The sequence below is a fragment of the Phascolarctos cinereus genome, unplaced genomic scaffold, assembly GCF_003287225.1.
Source record: "Phascolarctos cinereus isolate Bilbo 61053 unplaced genomic scaffold, phaCin_HiC Scaffold_4;HRSCAF=312, whole genome shotgun sequence".
Classification (NCBI taxonomy): domain Eukaryota; kingdom Metazoa; phylum Chordata; class Mammalia; order Diprotodontia; family Phascolarctidae; genus Phascolarctos; species Phascolarctos cinereus.
The window spans coordinates 477,122,756-477,147,336 of record NW_027555847.1 but is presented as its reverse complement, the minus strand read 5'-3'; the positions used below and the strand labels follow the sequence as shown (position 1 = coordinate 477,147,336).

General features: G+C 33.6%; 1 protein-coding gene across 7 annotated transcripts in view; it reads left to right on the top strand.

The window, feature by feature from the left end:
* LYN (LYN proto-oncogene, Src family tyrosine kinase) overlaps nucleotides 1-24,581 on the top strand; it is a 145,845-nt gene that overhangs the window by 66,438 nt on the left and 54,826 nt on the right. For 4 of the 7 annotated variants that reach the window (XM_021005932.2, XM_078153408.1, XM_021005933.2 and 1 more), the window contains 7 exons: nucleotides 10,864-11,000; nucleotides 13,993-14,044; nucleotides 14,372-14,477; nucleotides 15,846-15,944; nucleotides 16,065-16,168; nucleotides 20,311-20,460; nucleotides 21,485-21,637. In XM_021005932.2, the coding sequence (XP_020861591.1) occupies nucleotides 10,869-11,000; nucleotides 13,993-14,044; nucleotides 14,372-14,477; nucleotides 15,846-15,944; nucleotides 16,065-16,168; nucleotides 20,311-20,460; nucleotides 21,485-21,637 (796 nt within the window). In that variant the 5' untranslated portion in view covers nucleotides 10,864-10,868. The remainder of the gene's footprint in view (nucleotides 1-10,863; nucleotides 11,001-13,992; nucleotides 14,045-14,371; nucleotides 14,478-15,845; nucleotides 15,945-16,064; nucleotides 16,169-20,310; nucleotides 20,461-21,484; nucleotides 21,638-24,581) is intronic. The other 3 variants (XM_021005934.2, XM_078153410.1, XM_078153411.1) reach the window with 1 other exon arrangement.

The window sequence follows — 24,581 nt, the reverse complement described above, 5'->3', positions numbered from 1 at the left end:
ATTATTGAGTAATCACATTAATATTAAACCTAATTCTGAAAAGCCATGTAAAATTATGTAGTTAAAATAGCTTATAGTAAAAAATTTAAATATCATTTCCATCTGATAAATTATTAACTATTCAAGATCATGGTGGCCATAATTAATCAAATATTCAGCTTATTGAGGTAGTATTTGTTTACTGTTTGTTCCTATGATTCAGGTTTATCTACTCTTCTGATTAGTGGGACTTTTCATTAACCATAGTATATTTGTTCACTTTTATTTTTTTTTCTTGGTTCACTTTTGGTAAATGAAACTTTTCATCATTCTTTTATAATTTGTATGACTTTTGTGGCTATTTTACTGGCATAACATATAATCTTATCTGACTAGCCATTTATAGCACATGGTATTAAAATGTAGACATGAATTTAATTAAAACTTATCAGAAAAGGTGTTCTAAAAATTGTAATGCTAAAGATGGAGTATGTTATTTAAATAGGGCCACTCACTATAGCAATAGGAACTGGAGCTTTCTCATAGAATTTAAAAATTAAGAGAAAATGATCAGTTTTTCTGCCCATTCCTTTTTCCTCATTTGGTAGCAAATGCCTCTCTAAATGAGGGAAAGCAAGCATCTACACTAATAGGGGAACAGGAAACCCATGCACAAGAATTAGGTGTCTAAAGAAAATGAATTAAACAAAGGTTCTAAACCTTTTTTGTGTGTGATGAATCCCTTTGGCAGCCTGGTAAAGCCTAAGGACCTCTTCTCAGAGTGAAGTTTCAAATGCATAAAATAAAAGACATAGGATTACCAAGAAAACCAATTACAACAATATATTGAAATATAGTTATCAAAATATAGCAAGGAGAAAGAGGGGGGAAGAGAGAAACTTAAAGACTTCATGTCAAAAAACTCTGTATTGAAGGACATTCTTTACATGTAGTTGGAGGCATGAGTGAGATACTGTGGGCCCCCAAATCTTTATCTAGATTGGGATGATGATGTAGCAATTCTTCAGACTGGGGTGATGTTTGGTAACAGCTACTGGACTTGGAATTAGGAAGACCTGAGTTCTAGTACTGTGTCAGAGATTTAATAGTTATATGATATTGACCAAGTCATTTAACTTCAGTCTCAGTTTCCTTACCTGTAAAATGGGAAAAAAAATATTTACTTGAAAGCATGGTGACTACAGAGGATAATTGTGAAGATCAAATGAGTTAATATATATAAAGTATTTTACAAATCTTAAACCATTAAATAAATATGAGATATTTAGAGGCATCTGGGTGGCAGTTAAAGTCAGTAAGACCTGAGTTCAAATCCTTCCTCAGATACTTATTAGCTGGATGACCTTCAGCAAGTCATATAACTTCACTTGGCCTCCATTTCTTCATCTGTAAATTGGAGATAATAATAGTACCTGCCTTCCAGTTTATTGTAAGGACCAAATGAAATGACATATGCAATACTCTGTGCAGAATTTTAAGTACTGTGGGTCTGAACCAAAAAAATTATTGCTATACAAAAATCATTGTTGATTATCACTTTCCTCAGAATGCTGCTTGAGAAATGCCTGACTCTGATAGTAAAAATAGCACATGACCACTGATTTATCTTCTATGGGTCTTTTGACTTTATTTATTGAGGAATTTTGAAGTGGAAGAATTCAGTGCTTTATGTAGGATTGTACAGAATGGCTGTTAAGGTCTCTTGCAATTCTAGAATCTTATGATTCCATGGAATTCACTGATATCTAGTTATTTTCTGACTGCCTGGTTTGCATCCTATCAATAGATATTTAAAAATATTTATTGAATCAACCATACCTATGTGTAAAGTGTAATGCTAGGGGCAGGAAATGCAAAGATTGCTGATAAAACAAAACAAAACAAAACTGTTTTCATAGAGCTTATAGTCTATTCAGGAAGATGTGATGCACACAAATATAGTGTAAGTTATGACAGGGGAAAACGAGAGATCCAGATAAAGTACTTCATGAAGATTTGTGGAAGGAGAAAACACTTTTGATGAGCGTTTGGAGAAAGAATTTCAGGGAAAAAGTAGCACCTGAACTGATCTTTGAAAAAGAAACCATCCTATGAATAGTATATGAATATATAATATAGGGCCTTTGAAAATGAAGACTGTCAATATTTGTGATACTTTCTATATGTTCTATCCATGATATGCTTATTGACTGCACTGGGAAGCTCTGTTTTACAAGAAAATTCCCTAAGATAGACCAATAAGAAGAAGGTGGTAGGATCAAAAAAGCTGCATGACTTTTGTGGCTATTTTACTGGCATAGCATATAATTCTGATCTGATTATCCGTAATGTATAATACATAATATATAATAAATATATAATATGTAATATAATACGTAATATATAATAAATGTCAATATTATATATAATATATATTATTACATTAGCACATGATATTAGAATATAGACGTGCATTTAATTGATACTTACCAGGAAAAGGTGTTATAAAAGCAAGCTTAATTTATAAAGCTTTATGCTCAGAATCAGGAAAGCTGTGGTCAGATCTTCCCCCCATTCACTTATTAGGTGTCTAATTCTCTATCCTAGTCACCACCTCAACTATTCCAAAGATATTTGAGGACATTGATTTGGAGGAGTGAAGGAGGACAGTTGAGGAAGTTGCCTATCTTGATGATTGCATTTAGTAGAGTAATAGGTAAGGCTATCTCCTGGCAATGACAGGAAAGCAGGTTTGGACTGGGTACAGTTTGGAACATTACAGGAGAGAAATTACACAACTGTGGTGTGGGCACAAGGAGGCCTCAGTGGAGGTGTAGTAGCCAGGGAGTACCAGCAGAAAAGGCAGACAGGGTAGGTAGCCATGTAAAAGGTATAAATATTTGCTAATTTACATGGATTGTTGGACCATTGCTTTAATGCTCTCCTAGTTCTTTAAAAAAAAGTTTCCCCATGGTTAGTTTCCATGAACTCATTTTTTTGAATGTTCCTTTTTATTATTGAGAAAAACAAAACCAAAAACCCCACTTGTTTTAGCAATCCACATTTCTCTTCCTCTGTGTAAAATTGCCCAACTAAGAGTTATGTAAATATTTAAAAGAGTCAGCAGTCTAGTGAAATAGTTTTCTACTAAATTTGTTGGAATTTTTATAAGTATCTTTCCGTAATAGTAGGGGAGAGGATTGAGGAGTTGGCCTTGGTAAAGAGAATGGCCACCTCTTTAGAGTGGAGTAAAAAACTTGAACACGAAGGCATGATTGATGTCAGGAAGATGTGAAATGAGAAGGGAAGAAGGTAGAGCTCCTGGGAATGATCTTTTCTTAAGTATAAGTGAGTGAGGTCCTCAGCTAGGAAGGTTGAGGTTAGGGGTATTGTGGAAGGCTTGAGGAGAGAAGAGGAGGTTTGGAACAGAATTGTATTATTGTTATGCCTTTAATTCCCCATGTTCCTTCCTCATCTTCTAATTAACCCTAGGGTCTTTTCTCTATACTAACATCATATTTCTAGGAAAGACCTTAAAAATTCTGAACACCCAGGTAAAAACCTGTAAATTCCTTCTTCTTGTTACTGTCTGGCTCAGTCTAGATTGTAGACAATGATTATGCAGGCTATTCCTGTTAAAATCTTTATCTGTTCATTTCTTTTTTTGTCCAAGGCTGGACACATTCTTCCTGAGATCACTGTTCCATAACCCATACTCAGGGAACAACAACAACAAAAAAAAACACAAAGCAGATAGAGAACTAGGGACTCACATAAACCAATATATGTGTCTTAGCCCCATGTACGCAAAGTTTGCCATTTTTGACTGGATGAAGGAATAATGGCTTCTCCCACACTCCTCATCAGAAGGACGGAGAGCTATTTGCCACAAGTTGAGTCAAAGGAAGAGAACGAGCCAAAAGCTGTCTCTCCTTTAACTGATACTCTATTCCCTGTTGTTGTTATGGCATAGGGTGGACCAAGGAACTATCCACAGAACATATGTGATTTCTATAATGTATTTCCTCCCCTCCCACCTTTTATCTCTTCCTGAAATTATTACTTTATTGGGTTTTTTTTTATTATAGCTTCCCATTTTCCTATTCCTCTTCTTACAGCATTAAAAAGAAATCAGCCCACACACCAGAGGACCATGTTATTTACTGGAAGTGAGCAGGGCCCAGGCTTAGAATTTCATAGTGCATGCTCTAGCCAGAGCATCTCCACTGCCATGACAAAATAAAAATATTATCTGATGTAGGGCTTAAATCACATTACATACATAATCACATTTGATAGATTTCTCATTTGGGGAAGAAGCTGCTGTCATCACTAAAATGATGTTGAGTAAATGTGGGTTTGTAAAGTTGTTGTGCAAACCAATTGCAACATATGAATATGCATGAGTATGTGTGTGCATATATATGTATATAGATGCATATATACATAAATGTTGCAATAGGTTTGCACAACTCTGTGAGGTAGGAAATCTAAGTATTATTTTTGTTTTTAAAGATAAGTCAACTGAAATTCAGAGTGCAGTGTCAGAGTTAAGATTCAAACTCAGGGCTCTCCTGACTATGTCCACTGTTCCTTCTTTTTATTTTTACTTTCATTTAAAAAAGAAGAGATTTATTGAAGTCCTTTTTTTGGTAACTTTCCAAAGACTTCTTCTGCCAGTCTCTCCCCAAATAGAATATGTTTTGTAACAAATAAGTTCAGCCAAGCAAGACACATTACCATATTAGTCATGTATGAAATGTATGCCTCATTTGCTAGCATCTAACAAATTTAGAGCTTGAAGAGGTACTAGAGGTCTTCTGGTCCAACCTATATTTTCACAGATGAAGAAATGGAGATGTAGTTAAGGTTAAGTGGCTTGCCCAGCATCACAGAGGTAGTAATAAGTGGTAGAACCAGGACCTGAACCTAGTTCTGCTAACTCCAGATCCACCCTTTTCACTCCATTCTAGTTTGACACATCTCTGTTGAGAGGTAGTAGACATACTTCATCATTAGTCCTTTGATATAATGACTGGATGCTAAATTATGAAGTCTTTCAGTGTTATCTTCCTTTGCATTATTGTTGTCATTATAGAAATTGTCCAACTTCTGCTTACTATGCTCTGCATCAGTTCATGTAAGTCTTCCCAAGTTTCTCTGAATTCTTTGTATTTGTCATTTCTTAAAGCGCAACTACATTAAATTACACTCATATAATATAATTTATTCATCTGTTCCCCAGTTGCTGAGCATCTGCTTTGTTACCACTTCTCTGCTACAATAAAAGGTGATGATATAAAACTTTTTAATTTAAACACTTTTCCCTCTATTTTCAACCTTCTTGAGTTATATACTTAGTTATATTGTTGGGTCAAAGGATGTGTGTGGTTTATCTTTTAAAGTAGAATTCCAATTTATTTTCTGGAATTGTTGGACCAATTCAATCAACTCTACCAACAGGGCACTGATCTCCACCATTAAATTATTTTCATCTTTTCCAATCTGTTGAAAATGAAGTAAAACCTCAAAGTTATTTTGTTTGCATTTCTATTTATAAAAGTAGTTTTGAGCATTTTCTTATGATAATTGATAGCTAGCATTTTGTCTCTTGAAAACTACCCTTTCCTGTCTTTTCAACACTCATCTATTGGGGAATGATTCTTGCTTACATATATTTGTATCAGTTCCCTATATATCTTGAATATCAGACCGTTAGCAAAAATATTTGCTACAAAATCTTTTTCTTAACTACTTCTCTTTTAATTCTAGTTGCAGTGATTTTGTTTGTGTAAAAGTGCTTATATTTAATGTAATTAAAACTGCCCATTTTATCTTTTGTAATCAATTCTATCCTTTAAGAAATACAGAATTAAAAATTGTCTACCTGCATATAGTTTTGCAAGGTACCACTTTACATTCTCTGATTTTTTCAAATAATGTGACATTTAAGTCATATATTCATTTGGAGTTTATTGTGGTTAAGTAGCATAAGACATTGGTCTAAATCTAATTTTGTCCAACATCATTTTCAGTTTTCCCAGCACTGTTTGTTGAATTACAAATCCTTACTTCTATAGCTGGTATCCTTGAGTTTATCAAATACTAGATAACTCTGTTCTATCACTTTGGGGGTCTTGCTTTTCTAGTCTGATCAGCTGATCAACTTTTCTAATTTTTATCCAGACCAAGTAGTTTTACTGGTTATTGCCTTATCATCTAGTTTGAGATGTGGTAATGTTAGACATATTCATTCCTTTTTCCACCCATCAATTTTGTTGAAATTCTTGATCTTTTATTTTGTCCAGATGTAGTTTGTTATGATTTTATCTAAGTCTATAAAGTAAATCCCTTAGTAGTTTGGTATAGCACTTAATCTGTAAGGTAATTTAATTATTTATTATTATTGTTGTAGTCCAAACACAAGCAATGAATATTTTTCCAATTTCTTGTATTCTTTTATTAATGTAAAGTGTTTTATAATTATGGTAATGTAAGTTTTGAGTGTGTATTGGTGGGATGGTTCCCAATATTTTGTGCATCTTATGGTTTTACATGGAATTTTTCCTATTTCTTGCTCGGGTTTGTTAGTAATATATCTAAAGATTGATTTTGTGTATCTGTTTTATATCCCACTACTTTACTAACATTACTCCTTCTTTCAGCTATTTCTTTCATTGCATATCTAAGTTTCTCAATAAACTATGATATCTTCCAGTAAAAATATTTTGAAGTTATCTTTGCCAATGCTTATTGCTTTAACTTATTTTTTTCTTATACCAGCTATCATTTCTAGAACTTTATCAAATAATAATAGTGACCGTAGACATCTCATTTCTCCATTATAATTAATGTTAGTTCTTGATTTTAAGTAGCATTTCCAAAATAAATGAGTGTTGCATTTTGTCAAACCTTTTTTCCATTTATTAATATAAACATGTAATTTTTATTGTTTTTGTTATTAATATGTTTGGTTATATTTACAGTTTATTTGATATTTAACCCTATGTTTCTGGTATAATCTAATCTAGTCATAATGAATAATCTTTTTAATTTATTTCCAATAGTCTCTTCAATACACCGCACCCATAGAATGATTAAACAGCATTCAAAGATGAGTAAGATGATATCAGTAATAAATTTGTTTCCTATATAGTAAAAGAAGTCTGTCCAAATCACATTCTTAGAGTGCATGAGAAACTTAAGATCAAAAATCATTCATCTAGAACTTGAAAGGACCTTATAAGACATACAGTCCAACTCCTTCATTTTACAGATGTAGAAACTGGGGCTCAGGTAGGTTAAGTGAGCCCAAAGCTGTACTCATAAGCATCAGAGGAAGGATTTGAATGCAGTTCCTCTGAGTCCAGAGTAGGTTCTTGTTCCATGGTACCATGTTGCCTCCTCAAGAGAAAAGATGGAAATATTTAAGTCAGAAAAAGATTAAAGTATTCAGAACTTGATAATTCAGTATCATAATGATTAATATTATCTTTGGACCCTAAGCCCAGCACTCTAGAAATTCTGCCTCTGCATTAAGTGTGAAATTCCCAAAATAAAACTATGAGTCAATCACTATCTGATTTAGCCTTCAGATTCTCATACCAGGTATCCAGTCCCTGGTAGCTTGCTTCCCATTATTCCTGACCTTACCTCTTATCCCTGAGAGCATCCATTGGTAATGAAAATAGTGATAGTGATTCTCTGTGGACCTGGTGATCAGAAAACATTTTTTTCTGGACACTTTTGACTGCTGGGGATAGGGCTGATTCTGTAGGTAACCTTTCTGTCTAGCATACTCATTAAAAGTTTCTTGAGTACTCTCCCCACTTATGTTTGTCTGGAAGTTTTGGGGAACTTGTCCTTATATGAGAATCCTTTGCAAGTCCTTAGCAGTTCTAATTGGCAGTGTGCCTGCAAATTGGAAATTAGTAATGTCTAGAGGTTTATATTCCATTAGGCAGAAATAAGAGGATAATAGAAAACAAATATACACAATCATGGACACCTAATTTTTTTTTTCTGGTTTGGGTAAGCAAAGTCAAAGCCTGAGTCATGCAAACTGGTAAAGGAAGAAAATCAAAAACTCAACGTGGCATTATATAGAAATAACTTCATTGCAGGAACTCTGAAACATTTACTCCTATTAATGAAGTTCAAGATCATTTTAAGTTAGGAATATCATCATTCAGTTCTAGTTATCCCACACTGCTCTTTTGCCTAATTTTACTAATTCCTTCTATGCTCTTTTAAAAAAAAATCTGGAGCAGGTTATCAAACTTACTCTGTGGTTCTTGGGTGATTAACCACTTTACATACCTCTCTTTACAGTAGGGGAAGTTTCTGAGCTTCTAATGAGCACGAGATAGATGGTTGTCATTGCTAGGAAGGCTCAATCTTTGAATATTAGGAAGTTGTGGTAAGACAATAGTTTTGTTTTTAGCTATTTCTCATTTAGTAATTGAGATTAAAGGGCAATCCCTAGGTGTGTGTGTAGGGGGTGGGGGGGGAAGACTTTAGTTTCTTCTATCATTAGAAGTAAGAGATGAAGCCTCAGGGTTTAAATTAGGAAGAAGCTCTTGGACTTTCCGAGTTGGTCACGTACTCAAAGCTCAGTCATATTGGGATGCATAAGAGAAGAAACATTCCATTCTTTGTTTCTCTATAAATTTCACAAATATTAGAAATGAATAATTTAAAGGCTTCATAAGTAGGTGATGTGGTGAAGTGATCTTATCATCAATTCAATTATCATTCCTAAGAACTGGTGACTCTCAGATCTACTTATCTAATCCTAACCTCTTTGCTGATCTCTAGTCTCATCTCTTCAGCTGTCTATTAGACATCTCAAACAGGGTGTCTTGTAGACTTTTGAAACTAAACAAGTCCAAAACTGAACTTATTATTTTTTCTCCTAATTCCCTAGCCTTCCAAACTTCCCTATTTCTGTTAAAGGTAGAATTGCATCCTATGTGTCATCCTCAGCTCCTAACTCTCAAACCTCATAGCCAGTCTATTGCCGAGTTCTGTCTATTTCAGCTTTATAACATTTCTCATATGCTCCCTACTCTCCTCTGACACTTCCACCACCCTGGTGCTTCACCTTAGACTATTATAATTGCTTACTCGGTTTACCTGACACAAGTCTCCACCACTTCATTCTATTTTGCACTTAGCTATCAAAGAGATGTTCCTAAAGCATAGGTCTGAACTTATCCCTACTAAATAAGATCTAGTGAATTCCCATCACCTCCAAAATCAAATGTGTAAAACCCTCTGGCATTCAAAAGTTTTTCATAACCTGCACACACATACCCCACCTTTCCATTCTTCTTACACCTTACACCCTTCCTCACATACTCTGATCTAGTGACACTTTCCTTGCTGTTCCTCAAACCAAACAGTTTCTTTCCAGACCCCCTAGATAAAATCCTCCATTCTAGAAGGAGCTTTTCCTGATCCACTTATTAATTCTTGTGCCTTCCCTCTGTTGATTATCTGTGATGTATCCTATATATAGCTTGTTTGTGTGTAGTTGTTTGCATTTTGTCTCCCTCTCTCATAGACTGTGAGATCCTTAAGAACAGAGGCTGGTTTTTATTGTTGTTGCTGTTGTTTAACTTTCTTTGTATCCCCAATGCTTAGTATGTGCCCGGCACATAGTAGATGCTTAATATTTATTGATGTTCCAAAGATATATTTTCTATCAAAACCCCAGAGGTATCATTCCCTTTCCCTTCACAATGGAAGGATTTCTTCATTGAACAAATAAACATTTAGGGCAAGTAGTGTGTGTGTGTGTGTGTGTGTGTAACTCATTGAAAAGGAATTAAATCGAATGCTTATTTTTACTCCTTTGTCCTAGAGCTTTCTGGTAGCCTTTTAAAAGTGACTTTTAGTGTGATAATAACTTTAATAAAGATTAGCAATCCCTAATATCTGGGGGAGGGCAAGATTCTTATTTTTTTTAAATGGTTTCTGGACAAAAGTCCAATGTAGATCTGAGAAGAGAGGCAGGCTTGTATACTGGAAAGAGTGCCAGTTGAAGAAATTGGTAGACTTGCATTCTAATCCCAATTTCTGCCAAGTCTCATTGACATCCTACAAATTACTTCACTTCTCTGGGCCTCAATTTTTCATCTGTAAAATGAGGGAATTAGATGAAATGATCTCTAAGAGTAGTGAGTATGTGAATTTAATGTCATTCTCCAAAATTTATATCATCTATATCTATCATTCACCATTATGAAAAAACAGAAATATTTTCAAAATAACCTTTTTAACTGAAACAGAAACAGGAATCTGTAATTTAACAGCTAGGCAACTTCTAGAATAGGAACCCCTTTCACCAATAATGATAACTTGCTTTTATATAGTGCTTTATGCTTTACAAAGCACTTTACGAATATCATCTCATTTTATACTCACAACAACCCTGGGATGTATGTATGATTATTGTTGCCATTTTACAGATGAGGAAACAGAGGTTAAGTGACTTGCCCAGGGTCACACATTTAGTAAGTCTTTGAGCTGGGATTTGAATCTAGAACTTTTTAACTCACAATACATCATCCATTAAGTCATGTTGCCTCTTAATAAGCTCCTGGTAAAGCTTTAATTATTATTAAATGAAATTACTTTTAAATTTTGTTATGTACTTCTTGAGGCCTGGGATTTGCTTTTCTGCTTATTTGATAACCCCCTACAGATGAAGCAATTACATTCTTACCAATGTTATTGATGGTGTCTATATACAACCTTATTGATCAGGTATAATATAAATGGAGAATTATGAATTAATAATATCATTAATTGCTTAGGTGATGAATAAGTGAGAATCATTTCTAGTATGGTAAAAAGTTAAATGCTTTTGTGTTCCAACAGGAAATATGGGATGTATAAAATCAAAAAGAAAAGACAATTCAACTCACGATGGAATAGATTTGAAGACTGAACCAGTACGTAATACTGACCGAACTATTTATGTGAGAGATCCAACGTCCAATAAACAGCAAAGGCCAGTAAGTAGATAGTCTCAGGGGAGAATTCCAAGAGCAAGATCCAAGCATGGCTGGCATAATTAAAATTCAATTGAGAACATATGCATGTATCATGATTGATTGGTTCTCAAATACTTTGTTTTGTAATTCAACCATTCTAAAGGCATGTAAACAACTTTATGGATACCTGGCCATTTATTGTGTAATGACCATTCTATTTTTTTATATTGAGAAAATTATTTTTACATCACTGGTGGCAAGAAAAATTTCAAACTCAAGAATGAATCTCCTATTCTATGAAGGAAAACTGTTTATATTAGAATATGTAGTGAGATTAGCACAGTGCCCTTAAATGTAAACTACAACAAAGAATACATCTAAAATATTACCTACCAGCTCTTCTTTCCTTCCTATCTTTTCCTTGTATTCTCCCACCCATGCAAGCTAATCAAGGAAAGAAATACCTTAATTTTTAGTACAGTGAAGAAAACTATAGATCCTTTCTTTATAATAATTTTTTTAAAATGTATTCATTCTTTGGTACTGGATGCCCTAGAAACACTTTTACAACAATAGAATTGGTGATGTTTCATTTTCATTCATTCCAGGAAGACCATGGCTAACAAATTTACATTTCTTGGGAAAGAAAAAAAATTGAGTAATAGTGACCTTAAATGTACTTGATGTTAAACCTCCTGTATCCTCCCCTTCATATCCTTTCCCCACCAAAAAAAATCAATCACATACTCTTTCATAGCATGGTTTAATAGGACCATCCAGTACCTAACCTCTAACAACATTTTAAACAATATCTCTACAGTATAAAATATTTTGAAGTACCATACCATTTCTGTACTTTCCTGTCTCCTACAATATATAAAAATGTAAACATTTTTATTTTAGTTAGTAATTCTTCAGGTACTAAACATATAAATAAGTTTTTTAAGGATTTATGAGTTAAAGGAAGGCTTTTTTGAGAAGAAAGTTAAGGGTGACTGAATTGAGATGTGGTGGGAGATGAGAGAGTGCAAAAATTAAACAATTGCATGCCTGGATTTTTTAAAAATTATATTATTTCTTGTATGAGTAAAAGTCTCAGACTTAACCAGGGAATTGTATTTGAAACAAAAAAAATTACTTTCTTTATAAATAGAAAGCCAAGGAAATATGGGGAGGAAAGTGAATGATTCCTGTTTCTCTCATTATGAGACGCTAAAGTTCCCATGCAAAATCAAATTCCTCTTCCTTAGCACAGTTCACCATAAATTTAATCTGTTTTAAATCAAGTGCTTTTTAATTGCAGGTATGGAAAATGTTTTCATTTTCAATCTTGTTGGACAACAAATAATAGGTGAAGGAGAATATTAAAATGTGCTTAATTTAAATTTTAAATAGGGAGAAACAACATGCGTCACTTTATTAAAAGTTTCATTAACAAAGAGGTAAAAAAAATCACTTGATTTAGAAATCAGAAGTAGCTAAATATTGTTGAAAGTTTATTTTCCATAATGTATAATGCAGTATTTTATTTCAGTTGGCACCTTTGGCTATGTGGGTAAAGGTCATGATTTCTATTCCTTTATTATCAGTTAGCTCTGCTCTGATTGATGGCCAGAGTAGTTACTTAGAAGCTAGACCAATTATTATAAAAATACATGCCATTGGTCATAAGGGGAAATGGACAAACAAAAACATAAATGAATACTAAAAGTTATTAGCCACAACTGGAAAGACAGTTTTTTAAAAAGGCACATTATTTCATGGGACAGCATTGTATCAAGGAGAGTGTTTTAAACTTGGGGTCCTGGATTTGAAAATAACCTCTGACATTTATTGTATGATTAACACAAATCATTTAACCTCTCTGAGCCTAGGTTTTCCTAATCTGTAAAATGGCAATAATAACTGGAGACCTATTTATAAGGTTGAGAGAATCAAGTGAGATGATAAATGTAAAGGCTTCATAACTTTTTAAGTAGTGTATACACATGTTATTCTGTGATTAATAAAAATAGTGTCAAAAATTATGTCAAAAGCTAATAATGTATATTACATGAAGGATGTCTTATTTTTAAAGTATAATTTAATGACCTATTTGAAAATCATTTAAAGAGGCAAACTCTTTCAATGATAATGGCTGTATGATATGATTTACTACTCTCAAGATTTTAGTCCTGGTTTTAGTCTTTGGATTATTTTCTCTAAGTCTTATACAGCAAACATTATATTAATTCTACAAATCTTAGTGATCAAGAAATTAAGTATAAAATGGATTCAAAGTGATAAAGTATGCTTAAAACTAAATTAAGTATTATAGGCAGTTTAAAAAAACACTCTTAGCATTCATGATAGAATTCCATCAGCCTGTTGATATCTATGGTAGTTTTTTTTTTTAACATAGTCTACACTTTGTACCATTTATGTTAAATCACTTTAATCAGATGATCAATGGAGTAAAAAAGTTGCAGGATTTGTGATCATTTTACATTCATTCTATCTATCTTTCAAGAAGTACTAGGAGCTTCCTGAGTCATTGTGCCACCTTTGTGTGGCAAAAGAATATATCATCAGAATTTACAGTGACTAGGTACATATTCCTTCTCTTCCCTGTGTTCCACCCTTTTCATTTCTATCCAAAGAAAACTAAAACAACTAGAGAATATACCACTGCTACCTGTGATGGGTCAGAGTTGATCATTAAACATTTCTCTTTGAGTTCTTGACACCACAAGAAGGTAGTTTCCCATTGGTGAGAGTCTCCATTTGGTACTTTATCTACTCTCCTAACAGTTTCCCATACGCCTTGCCATGGTCCTGCCCAATCCCAAGAGCTATTCCTGTGCATAGCTTTTCAGAATTTCTACTTGCATTTTTCTCTCCTTTCTTATTTATGGAAGCATTAAACTCACATCCCAGTTGCCACTGTTAGCATTAAAGGCATTATATGGAACACAGATATGACCCAGAAAAACCATTACTGTGCAGAGATGCTTAACACATATTCTCTTTGTAGGTGCTCAGTCCAGATTCTCAACTTTTACCAGGACAAAGGTTTCAAAAGACAGGTATGTTTTCATCAGAACATCCATGTGTTTTTAAAACACTTTCATATCCTTTGTAAAGTAACTTCCCCTTAGCTTTTGTATATGCCCTAGGCTGTTGTAATTAATGATATTTATCTGTGTCTTCATGTGTATTTTTTTTTTGTATTTTCTGTGAATTCTTGTAAACTGTCCACTCCTTGATCCTTTAAGGGCAGGAGCCACGTGTCTTATTCCCTTAAAAATACTTGTCTGTAGTTCTCGATTCAGTGTTCTGCACAGAATGGGCACTTGATCGATGTTTCTGAGGGTTTATCTTTAGGTGTTTTCACTTGAGTTATTCATTAACAGATTCTGAAGATCAAGGGGTTGTGGTAATAGCCTTATATCCCTATGATGGCCTTCACCCTGATGATTTATCCTTCAAGAAAGGAGAAAAATTGAAAATCATTGAAGAGTAAGTATATACACATTGCAACTTCTGGCTTTTGATTCCCAAACCCATCAAAGTCTTGTAGTCCTGTCCATTTTATCCACAGATTTTACCTTCTAGTAACCCAGTGTTAATCTGATTCTTGTCATGTGAAAGTGAAACTTCACAACTTTGCTACTGGTACAGTTTGGTGCTTAGATAGGTCAAGGTCAAAATAACTACTTTTGCCTTTCAAGTTTGGCTGCTAGAACACTCTACTGGCTAGTCTCACTTTTTAGAAAAATGTATTTGTTTTTGACCTGTTTTACAAATCAAGAAATTTTTTGTGTCTAAGTAGGCTCCAAGCACTTAAAGATGCTGCTTTTTTACTTTAAAAATTTAATTTGGTTTTATGAGCCTAAAGTACATAAGACTCTAAAAGCAGCTACTCTTATTTGTGAAGACCATACTCAGCATTAATATTACATATTTGCTATATACACAGTATCTCATTTTCCACATTATTTCCCTAACCTCTTCTTCTACTCTATCTCATTTATTTAGAAGACTAGCTTCTGAACTGAGAATAAGACATTCTATATATTTTAATCTTAGCTATCTCTAGCACATACCAACATGCTTTGGATACGTATGTTATCATTTCAAGTTTTGAGTAGATTTGAGGAGGGAAAATTATAAACATCCTCATGTGTATTGTGGTTAAAGATTCCTTTTCCTATTCTCTAGTGGCATCAAGGAATTTGAGGAGTAAACATTTTGTACTTCTAAATGATTTTGGAGAGCAGGCCAATCACGTAACTTAATTATCTTTTTGTTTCCCCTCACACAGACACACATAACATATGCCTAGCTCTATATATAACTTCTTTGTAAAAACTGGAGAATGAGGAAATGACTCATTACATTGTAATTTTTTTATTCCAAGATTTTCCATAGTGAATATTGCTATAGAATCCAGGTAGTTTAATAAGAGAGTTAATATAACATGGAAGTGTGACGTTTGCTCATGTCTCATTTTCCTTTTGTTTTTAAATTTGTCGCAAGAATAGTGATAACTTCTCTCTTAGGTGAATTGAGAAAAATAACTGATTTATATCTGAATAGCAATATATATGTATGTATGTACACACATATGTATTTATGTTTCTAAAATATGGTAACATGATCTATTAAAAGTTCTTTGTGTAACACTAAACAAAGTGACCCACATTTAGGGTTTTGAGTTAGTCCTCAATATATGCTCCGTACTCAACCTATGTTTGGACTCAAGAAAGAGGAGAGTGATGTTTGTACTCAAATCTTGGAGTTCTAGGTTCAATTTGCCAATAAAGAACAATAACCAGTTTTTGACTGATTGATATTAACATTCTTTTATACATATTTTTGTTCCAGGCATGGAGAATGGTGGAAAGCTAGATCTCTTTTAACCAAGAAAGAAGGCTTCATCCCTAGCAATTATGTAGCAAAAGTCAACACTTTGGAAACAGAAGAGTAAGTTCTTCCAAAATTTCATAAAACTGATGCACTTCCTGTTGTTGTATTTTTACCTTATTTATGCCACTGCTTCTCAAAGAAATACCATCTACAGACTTTTTCACATTTCCTTTTCAGATGGTTCTTTAAGGATATAACCCGGAAAGATGCTGAAAGACAGCTTCTGGCACCAGGGAATAGTGCAGGATCATTTCTTATCCGAGAAAGTGAAACTTTAAAAGGTGAGACACATTTATTTTGTTTTACAAAATATTATTCCTGAAGCAATTTACTGAAACTATTTTTGAAGAATAAGTCAACAGATAGCAAAAGTTTAAGGATTTAACATTTGGGAGATTATAGAAATAGTAGGATTTTATGTTGTTACTCTGAGGACAGGAATACATTTTTTGGAGCGTATCAATGTGGGCTTGCTTTGCTTAACTGTACTTTTTGGTTCCAAGAAAAGGTTTAAAATAGGGGAGGGAGGAGGGATAGAGAATTGGTGTGGAAAAGAGGGCTAATGATAGTGATACAAAAAAAAAAGGAATATGTCAATGATACATTTAAAGGTGCACAGAAGAAAAGAGAAAGAGGTTCAGAAGGAAAGCAAGGAGACAAGAGGAGACAAGCAGGTGCCAAATTTATTATGTAATTTTTTAAAAACAGCTGTAAATGATGGAGATTTGATTACTCATGTGCAATCATCTTTGCTCTTCTTGTATTAGGAAATGCTTGTATTTGCTGGTATTTGTCAAGTTCAGAATTACACAAAAAAAAATAAAGTATTTTTAAATGGTTAACTTGGGCTATAAAAATAGTTGTGCACACTATTACAATAAAGGCCATTTTTATAAAGATGATCATTTCTTACAATGTGTAAGGCTTTGAAATATTTTTCAAACATTCATACATTTATAAAGGTAACTAGGTGGCACAACGGATAGTGTGCTGGGACTGTAGCCAGGAAGAGCTCAGTTCAAATCCAGCATTAGACACTTGTTAGCTGTGTGACACAGGACAAGTCACTTAACCACTGTTTGCTTCAGTTTCCTCATCTGTAAAATGGGGATAATAATAGTATGTACTCTCAAGGTTGATGTGGGGACCAAATGAGAATAATAAAGGGCTTAGTATAATACCTGTTTTATAGTAAGTACTGTATAAATGTTAGCTATTATTTTTTTTATTTTTTTCTTAATTTAATTTATCAACAATCACTTCCATAAGCTTTTGAGTTTTAAATTTTTTCCCCTCTCCTTCCCCACCTGCCTCCCCAACATGGCATGCAGTCTGATATAGGATATATATATATATAATACACACATTCCTATTAAACATATTTTCACATTAGTGATATTGTAAGGAAGAATTAGAACTGATAGGAGGAATCACAAGAAAAAGAGAAAACAAAACAAAAGAAAAGAAAAAATAGCAAATAGTATGCTTCGATCTGCATTCACACTCCATAGTTCTTTCTTTGGATGCAGATAGCATTTTCCATCATGAGACCTTTGGTGATGTCTTACATCGTTGCATTTCTGAGAAGAGCCAGGTCTATCAACGTTAGTCATCACACAACGTGGCTGTTACTGTGTAAAATGTTCTCCTTGTTCTGCTCACTTCACTCAGCATCAGTCCATACAAGTCTTTTTAGGTTTTTCTGAAGTCTGCCTGTTCATCATTTCTTATGGCACAATAGTATTCCATTACATTATATACCACAACTTATTCAGCCATTCCCCAGTTGATGGGCATTCCCTCAATTTCCAATTCTTTGCCACTACAAAAAGAGCTGCTAGAAATATTTTTGTACATGTGGGTCCTTTTCCCATTTCTATTGTCTCTTTGGGATACAACCCTAGAAGTGTTATTGCTGGGTCTAAGGGTATGCACATTTTTATAGCCCTTTGGGGATAGTTCCAAATTGCTCTCCAAAATGGTTGGATCATTTTACAATTCCACCAACAATGCATTAGTGTTCCAATTTTCCCACATCTTCTCCAACATTTATCATTTTCCTGTTTTGTTATGTTGGCCAATCTGATGGGTGTGATGTGGTACCTCAGAGTTGTTTTGATTTGCATTATTCTAATCAGTAGTGATTTAGAGCATTATAAAATATTATAAATATAATAAGTATCTAGAAAAAACATATATAAGATATAATACAATGTATTAGACATTATAAAATATTTAGGAATCTACCTACCAAAACAAACCCAGGAACTATATGAACACAATTATAAAATGCTTTCCTCACAAATAAAGTCAGATCTAAATAATTGGAAAAACATCAGTTGCTCGTGGGTAGACCAAGCTAATATAATAAAAATGACAATTCTACCTAAACTAATTTACTTATTCAGTGCCATACCAATCAAACTACCAAAAATTATTTTATAGAGCTAGAAAAAATAATAACAAGATTCATCTGGAAGAACAAAATATCCATAATATCAAGGGAACTTATGAAAACAATTGCAGGGGAAGGTGGCCTAGCTGTTCCAGATCTTAAATTGTATTATAAAGCATCAATCATCAAAACTACTTGGTACTGGCTAAGAAACAGAGTGGTAGATCAGTGGAATAGGTTAAGTATACAAGACACAGCAGTCAATGACTATAGGAATATACTGTTTGATAAACCCAAAGACCCCAGCTTCTGGGATAAGAACTCACTGTTTGTCAAAAACTGCTGGGAAAACTGGAAAAGAGTATGGCAGAAACTAGGCATAGACCAAAATCTCACACCATATATCAAAATAAAGTCAAAATGGGTTCATGATTTAGATATAAAGGCTGATACTATAAGTAAACTGGGAGAGCAAGGAATAGTTCACCTATCAGATTTATGGACAACAGAAGAATTAATGACCAAACAGGAGATAGAGAACATTACAAAATGCAAAATGGATAATTTTGATTACATTAAATTGAAAAGTTTTTGCACAAACAAAGCCAATGTAACCAAGATTAGAAGGAAAAGTAGAAAATTGGGAAAGAATTTTTACAAGCAGTCTCTCTGATTAAAGCCTCATTTCTAACATATATAGAGAATTAAGCCAAATTTATAAGAATACAAGTCATTCCCCAATTGATAAATGGTCAAAGGATATGAACAGGCAGTTTTCAGATGAAGAAATTAAAGCCGTCTATAGTCAAAGGTTAACTATTATTAAAAGAAAATAAATCAAAAAGTAATATTTCCGTTTATTTTAAAACAAGGGCTTTTTTTTTAAAGAAAAGGCCATTATGAGACAATGAAAATACTATGTTAGGTAAGTTTCTTTAAAAAAAAAGTTAATAATATATACTAAATATTGCATAATAATATTTGATAATGCATATTAAAATATTCAAAAAGAATATTTTAAAATATATAGACCTGGGGCAGCTAGGTGGTGCAGTGGATAGAGCATCAGCCCTGAAGTCAGGAGGATCTGGGTTAAAATCTGGCCTCAGACAAATAAGACTTACTAGCTGTGTGACTCTAGGCAAGTCACTTAACCTCAATTGCCTCACCAAAAAAAGTTTAAAAATAAAAAAATATATATATCTAGACCTTAAAATATGATGATTGGTTGGAAACAGTTTTTACTTATGCTAAGAAATAGGCTAAATTCTCCAAACCCTTTGACCTAGGGAGCCCACTACTAGGCAAATACTTTAAAGAAATCAAAGGTTTAAAAAAGCCCAATATGCATATGAAAATATTATACAGCACTTTTTAATAGAAAAGAACTAGAAGCAAAGTAGGCACTCACAGGCTAGGAAGTAGCAAAACATGTTGTGAGACATCAATGTAATGCAATATTACTTTGCTCCAAGAGAAAATGAGTATGATGACTACACAGAAGTATGGAAAGACATAAGAATGGTCTAAAGTGACATAAGCAGAACCAGGAAAACGATGTGTACAATGACTACACTGGTGTAATTGAGAAAAAAAACAAAAACAATAACAATCAAAACTGAATCCCATGCAATTATAATAACCAAGATTTGCCCCAAAGAACATGCATGAGGCATTTCCCCCAACTTCTCTGCAGAGGCAGGGGAACTATGAGTGTGAGATACTGAATGTAATGTCAGACTTTCTTTTTGATGTGTTAGTTATTTTTATGAACTGGGTTTTTAAAAATTCTTTATGAGGGATTGACCTCAAGGAGAGAAAGAAGGAGGAGTATATTGGAGAAAATATATGATGTAAAAATAAAAGATCAATACAGTTACATTTTTTAAAAGGGGAAGTAGGAAAAGTTTTAAACTTAGTTTTTATTTATCATATTTAATAACATTCATTTTCTATAACATAATATAAAATGAAAATCTATAACCATTCTTTAACCTAAACTAAAGTCATTGCTTTATTTTTCCATAGGAAGTTTCTCTCTTTCTGTCCGAGATTATGACCCACTGCATGGTGATGTTATTAAGCACTACAAAATCCGAAGTCTGGACAATGGAGGTTATTACATATCTCCAAGAGTCACTTTTTCCTCAATCAGTGACATGATTAAGCATTATCAAAGTAAGTAAGGACAACAAATACTACAACATGCATTTTTAATGTTTAATAATAGTATAAAATGCTTTTTTATTTTTTAATCCTTAGCTAGTTGTCTTTAAAAAATGCAAATATTTCTTAAAATCTAATGATATTGATGATCTAGAAGTATCTTGGGATACAAATACCTATCAGTTAGCATCCTGGATATTTCTATCATTAAGAAATACTAATGTTTACACATTATACTGTCCTAATTCAGTGATCAGAAAAAGACACACATTGATTGAGTTTTATGTAAAGGATTCTTTTCCTGGGAGGCGTTAGGGGAAGTTTTAAGATTCTCTTTTAAAAGAAAAAAGATAGAAATTACCATATATTTTGTACTGTTGGGGTTCATCATTGTGGTATGCACTGTGTGCTCCCTATTTTTGGTGAGGACCCAATTATATAATCACTTATCTTCACAATCTCATCTTCCTCATCTCACTGTCTATTCAGTTGCTAAGTCTTGCACTTTTCTAAAAGTAATCAAAATTGTTTCCTTCTCTTATTGTTTAATTCTGGGCTGAATTCTTTGTCTTTTTTCAGTATTTGCCATACACACACGTAGAGTGTCAGTTTCTATAGGTATTCCATCTAACTATTTGTCATATTCTGGACAACAGATATTCTTAATTGTTCTTTTTTCCTGTGTGGAAGCTTAGGTTAAATGATTCTGTTCCCTTTTGAATTATTCCTTCTTCCATTCAGCACTTTCTGCCAAATACACATGGCATTTGCACACATGCATACATGTACCCCCCCACAGCAAAACAAAATAAAATTAGGCTATCAAATAAAAATATCTTCAAACAATAACAAGAGAATAATCCTGTCTTTTCATTTAGAAATGTCCCAAATTAATATCTATTTCAAGGTAAAGCCTATAATTATTTATAAACTAGGGCAGATCTGAGGTAAATACTTTTAGTATAAAATATAGAATTTCCGTTATATGATGCAGTGCAAAATACTATTTTAATGATTTTTTTTCTTTAAAATTTAGAGCAGCCAGATGGTTTGTGCAGAAGGCTTGAGAAGCCATGTATTTGTCCAAAACCACAAAAACCATGGGATAAAGATGCTTGGGAAATTCCACGTGAATCAATTAAGCTAGTGAAGAAGCTTGGAGCTGGACAATTTGGAGAAGTCTGGATGGGTGAGTAGTCAAGGATCATATACATGTTTCTCCCGCATTGTAGATTAGATTATTTGGAATGTTAAAAATGTAACCAGAGAATAAAAATAAGAGCAGTTTCTTTGTATCTTTCTTAGCATGTGTAACAATACAAAATATTAAGTAGTATCAATTGCCGTCAGTTGCCTTCTCTTTACTCGGAGAAGATAAGGAATAGTCTGGCAAATACATCTTTTTTGCTTCTTTAGTTGATAAGATACAGGGACAAGAATGAGTCCCATGTTGTATCCATTTCCCCTTTGAACAGTTTCCCTTTGAATGACCATTAAAAAGAGAAAAATAGGAAATTTTGTTCTTGACTGTTTTGCTACAGATTTTGAATGACATTTTTCCCTAAGCTAGATGAATTGGATAAATATATAAAGGTCAGGAAATGTATTTCTATCTCATAGATAAAAATAATATGGATTCAGAGCAGGTTTTCTATGTACTAAAGTAGGAGTACATGGAATATTTGAGGAGCACTAGGCTGAGGCTGAGGGAGGCTTAAGTAAATGATTGGTCAGTGATCGTACAGGTAGTGAATGAAAAGTAGAATTCTGCCATTAGTAGACTTCATTATTCTGCCTTAACCATTTCTATCTCCCTTTAATACTTTTAAAATAAAAATACTAAAGGGATACAGCAACATTCACACATCAAGGCTTGAAACTTTGAGAATTTTTTGGATCACTTTAGGTTTGTAACAGAAAAGATTTTGGGGAATGTAATGCCCTGGGTACCTGAAGAGAAGGAACATGAAATATGAAGAGGAGGTTATGAAGTCACAAAGACAAATTTTACCTGCTTTGAAGTCTTCTTTTGAAAAAAAAAAGGGAACCAGTTCTAAAATAAGAATCTCCTACTACATCACTACCACTTACTTTAGGTAGTTCTATTGCCACCTACCATGGGGAATCTATGAGAAGTAATTTCTCCTCCATTAACTGATCCCCTGGGATCAATTTTACCAATTTTTCCTTCTCCTTCCTACTGTGTCCACTACGACACAGCCCAGAGTCTACAGTACAGAATTAATTTCAATAAATTTAGTTCAGAAACTGTTTATTAAACAGCTGGTTTGTGGAAATTATTGAGCAAGGCACTGTGGGGGCTAAAGAGATGAACTTGTCATCATCCTTCTCTTTTTTTTCCCTTTTTTTTAAATATGAGGCAATTGGGGTTAAGTGACTTGCCCAGGGTCACACAGCTAGTAAAATATCAAGTGTTTTGTATGAGATCAGATTTGAACTCAGGTCCTCCTGACTCCAGGGCTGGTGCTCTGCACCACCTAGCTGCCCCCATCATCCTTCTCTTTACAGGGCTTATAATCAAGTAGAGAACGTAAGATACATTCACAATTAGCTCTAATTGTGGGTTGACAAGGCAGAATGTGGTGCATACTATGAGAAGTACAAAGTTCTAAGGAAATATTGGGAAATAGGTAAATTAGTTCTCACCAGTAAGGTAAATACATAGAACCAGGAAAAGCACAGACCATGCTTTGGGAATGATGAGTAGTCCTTCTTGGTAAAGAAAATAAGATTTGTAAATAGCAGATAGTGATATGCCTGGAACTAATCTAATATTTATTAGACTTGAGAAAATTTATAAACATACAATCTCACTTTATCCAGTTAACTCCAATGAGATTGGATAGGGGGAAGTACAAAGAGCTAGATAAGTTGCTTTAGGTTTGGTACAGGCTTAAAGCATTAGTCTCTTCTAGGCATTCCCATTTTTGTCTCTCCTTGTAGGCAGCAGATAACCTTGGAGTTACTGAACTTTCTTGTCAGTCCACCCCAGTTTTGTTTACATACATAGATTGTATTATCTTTCTCTAAGATTCCTAGGAGAAGCAATGGTAATAAAAATAGCTAACATATGTAGCTTTGTGCTTTGTATAGATGGCTGTTTGATTCTCACAACCAGAATATATGGCTGGTATTATGCTCATATTACAGATGAGAAAACTGAAAGGAAAGGAAAGGAAAATTGAGTGACTTGCCCATGATCACATCACATATTTAGGGAGTGTCAGAAGTACAATTCAAACCCCAGGTCTTTCTCTTTTTTATATTTTGTATTTTCAATCTCTCTTTCCCTCACTCCCTCTCTCCTCTTCTACCTATTGAGGAATAAAGCTGTGATACCCATTCTACATATGAAATCATGCAAAAGATATTTCTACATTAGCCATGTTCCAAAAAAACAAACAAATTTTAAAAAGGGAAAAATATGTTTCAATGTGTACTCTGAGTCTATCAGTTCTCTATCTGGAGGTGGATAGCATTTTTCATTAAGTACTTTGGAGTTATGGTGGAACATTGCAATAATCAGTCTTTCACAGCTGATTATCTTTACAATGTTACTATTACTGTGTACATTGTTCCCCTTGTTCTGCTCATTCATTTTACTTCAGTTAATATAAGTCTTCCCAGGTTTTTCTGACACCATCCCTTTCGTAAGTTCTTATAGCACAATAGTATTACATCACATTCGTATGCCACAATTTGTCCAGTTATTCCCCAATTGATGGATGCCGCCTCAGTTTCTAATTTATTGCCACCATAAAAAGAACCACTATAAATATTTTTGTACATATAGATCCTTTCCCTTTTTTGATCTCTTTGTGGCATAGACTAGTAATGGTATTGCTATGCCAAAGAGTATACACAGTTTTATAGCCCTTTGGGCATAGTTCCAAATTGTTCTTCAGAATTATTGGACTAGCTCACAACTCTACCAACAATAGTGTACCTATTTTCCCATATATTCTTCAGCATTTATTATTTTCATTTTCTGTCATCTTAGCCAATCTAATACATGAGGTAATATTTCAGAGGTATTTTAATTTGATTTCTTAAATTATTAGTGATTTAGAGAATTTTTTATGTAACTTGATAGCTTTGATCTCTTCCTCTGA